This window comes from Muntiacus reevesi, chromosome 1 (genome assembly GCF_963930625.1).
Source record: "Muntiacus reevesi chromosome 1, mMunRee1.1, whole genome shotgun sequence".
Classification (NCBI taxonomy): domain Eukaryota; kingdom Metazoa; phylum Chordata; class Mammalia; order Artiodactyla; family Cervidae; genus Muntiacus; species Muntiacus reevesi.
In genome coordinates, this window is record NC_089249.1 from 220,294,543 (window position 1) to 220,296,331 (window position 1,789).

Here is a 1,789-nt window from a genome sequence, read left to right on the forward strand (position 1 = left end):
TTATGAACTGAAAACATTTCCCATTACCAGTGTCCTCATGGCCCCTTTCACATCTTTATTTCTCAAAGTATAGATAATGGGGTTTAAAAGTGGGGTGACTATGGTGTAGAAAAGGGAGACAAACTTTCCCTGGTTTTTGGAGCTACTTTTAGCTGGCTGAAGGTACATGAAAATGATGGTCCCATAGAAAATAATGACCACGAGCAAGTGGGAGGAGCAAGTCCCAAAGGCCTTGCTACGCCCTGCTGTTGATTTAATCCTCAACACAGCTCGTGTTATAAAGCCATAGGAGATTAAGATGAGTGACACAGGGACAATTAGAAAGATTATACTGGCCACGAATAGTTCTACTTCATTGAAAGTTGTGTCCACACAGGCCAGTTTTATGAGCACTGGCACCTCACAAAATATATGGTCCAATTTGCGATGACCACAAAGAGGCAGCTGCACAGTAAGGGAGCACTGAATAAGGGAGGTGATGAGGCCACTGAGCCACGCTATGCTGGCCAAGGATACACAAAGCTGAGGATGCATAATGCTCGTGTAGTACAGAGGCCGGCAGACAGCAGCACAGCGATCATAAGCCATGACCGCTAGGAGAATGCACTCAGAGGAGCCCAACCCGGTGGCGACATAGAGCTGGGCCACACACCCGCCATAGCTCATGTTCTTGTCTTTCTTATTCATGGTAACCAACAACTGTGGGGCAACACTGGTGGTGAAGCAGATGTCTACACAAGAGAGGTTGCTAAGGAAATAGTACATTGGAGTGTGGAGTTTGGGGTCCAAGTAAGAAACCAAAATGATGGCGGTGTTTCCCAGTAGGTTTAAGACGTAGAAGAGCAAAATTATAACAAAAAGTATTCTCTCTAGTTGGGGCTGATCAGAAAATCCCAGAAGAAGAAACCCTTTTTCAGAGCTGCTGTTGCTTTCCTCCATTATCTTGCAGACTTTAATTCATAAAAGGGTTTATACTCTGGAGATAGAAAGTGAGGAGGTGAATATTAGTAAACTGTAATTGTTTCCAATATGATTATTTTTCTCTTACAACATTCAACCATGTTGTGGAAGAATGATAGCAGTTTCCTCAATGTATATCTTTAACAGAAAATACCTCTCCCCATGTTTCCTTGAAGCAGATTCCACTCTAATAGGAGGAACTCTAACACAGACACCGTCACAATCCCTGATTCTTTTCATTCTTAATCCAAAAGTGTACCATCTGCTTTACATTCTTCATCTAGAAGAGACATCTCTGTAAATTTAGTAATGTGCATTTGTGAGACTCTATTCTATCAATAGTGGTTTCAGACTCCTAGAAGAGTCTGCTATTGTTTTCTAAAAAAATTATCCAATGGCAGACAAATATGGAAGAAACATTGGGAAAAATAACAGTTATATGTGGAGAGAATATAGGCTAGATGCAAGTGATGACATATCCCAGGCATGGAAAGAAGTTTGATCAATGTGGCCAAGAAGGAAACTCCTAAAGAGGTGGGTGGTCTTGAGAAGAGAGGAAAGAGACTAGATGAGAATAACAATAGCATCACCATGATGCCCACTAATTGGTTTGGACGCTAGCATTGACTTAACACAGAGTCTGAGCTGCAGACATTTTTAACTAAATACCCAGTTAGCAATCTCTCACACACACATTATCCCATGGTTCCTTCTTCATTTCCCACCTCCTTCTCTTCAATTACCTCCTTTCCAATAATTTTTAACATTTTTTGGTTATTGTAGAGTAGCTTACAAGTATTTAGAGATGTTAGAGAAGTAGTTTATCTTG

The 1,789-nt window shown here is 41.1% G+C and overlaps 1 protein-coding gene across 1 annotated transcript; it reads right to left on the bottom strand.

Annotated features, from left to right (window-relative positions):
• Positions 1-939, bottom strand: LOC136157941 (olfactory receptor 2G6). Its single transcript, XM_065919732.1, has one exon. The coding sequence runs from the start codon at positions 937-939 to the stop codon at positions 1-3; it is 939 nt and encodes a 312-aa protein (XP_065775804.1).
• Positions 940-1,789: the final 850 nt, after the last annotated feature.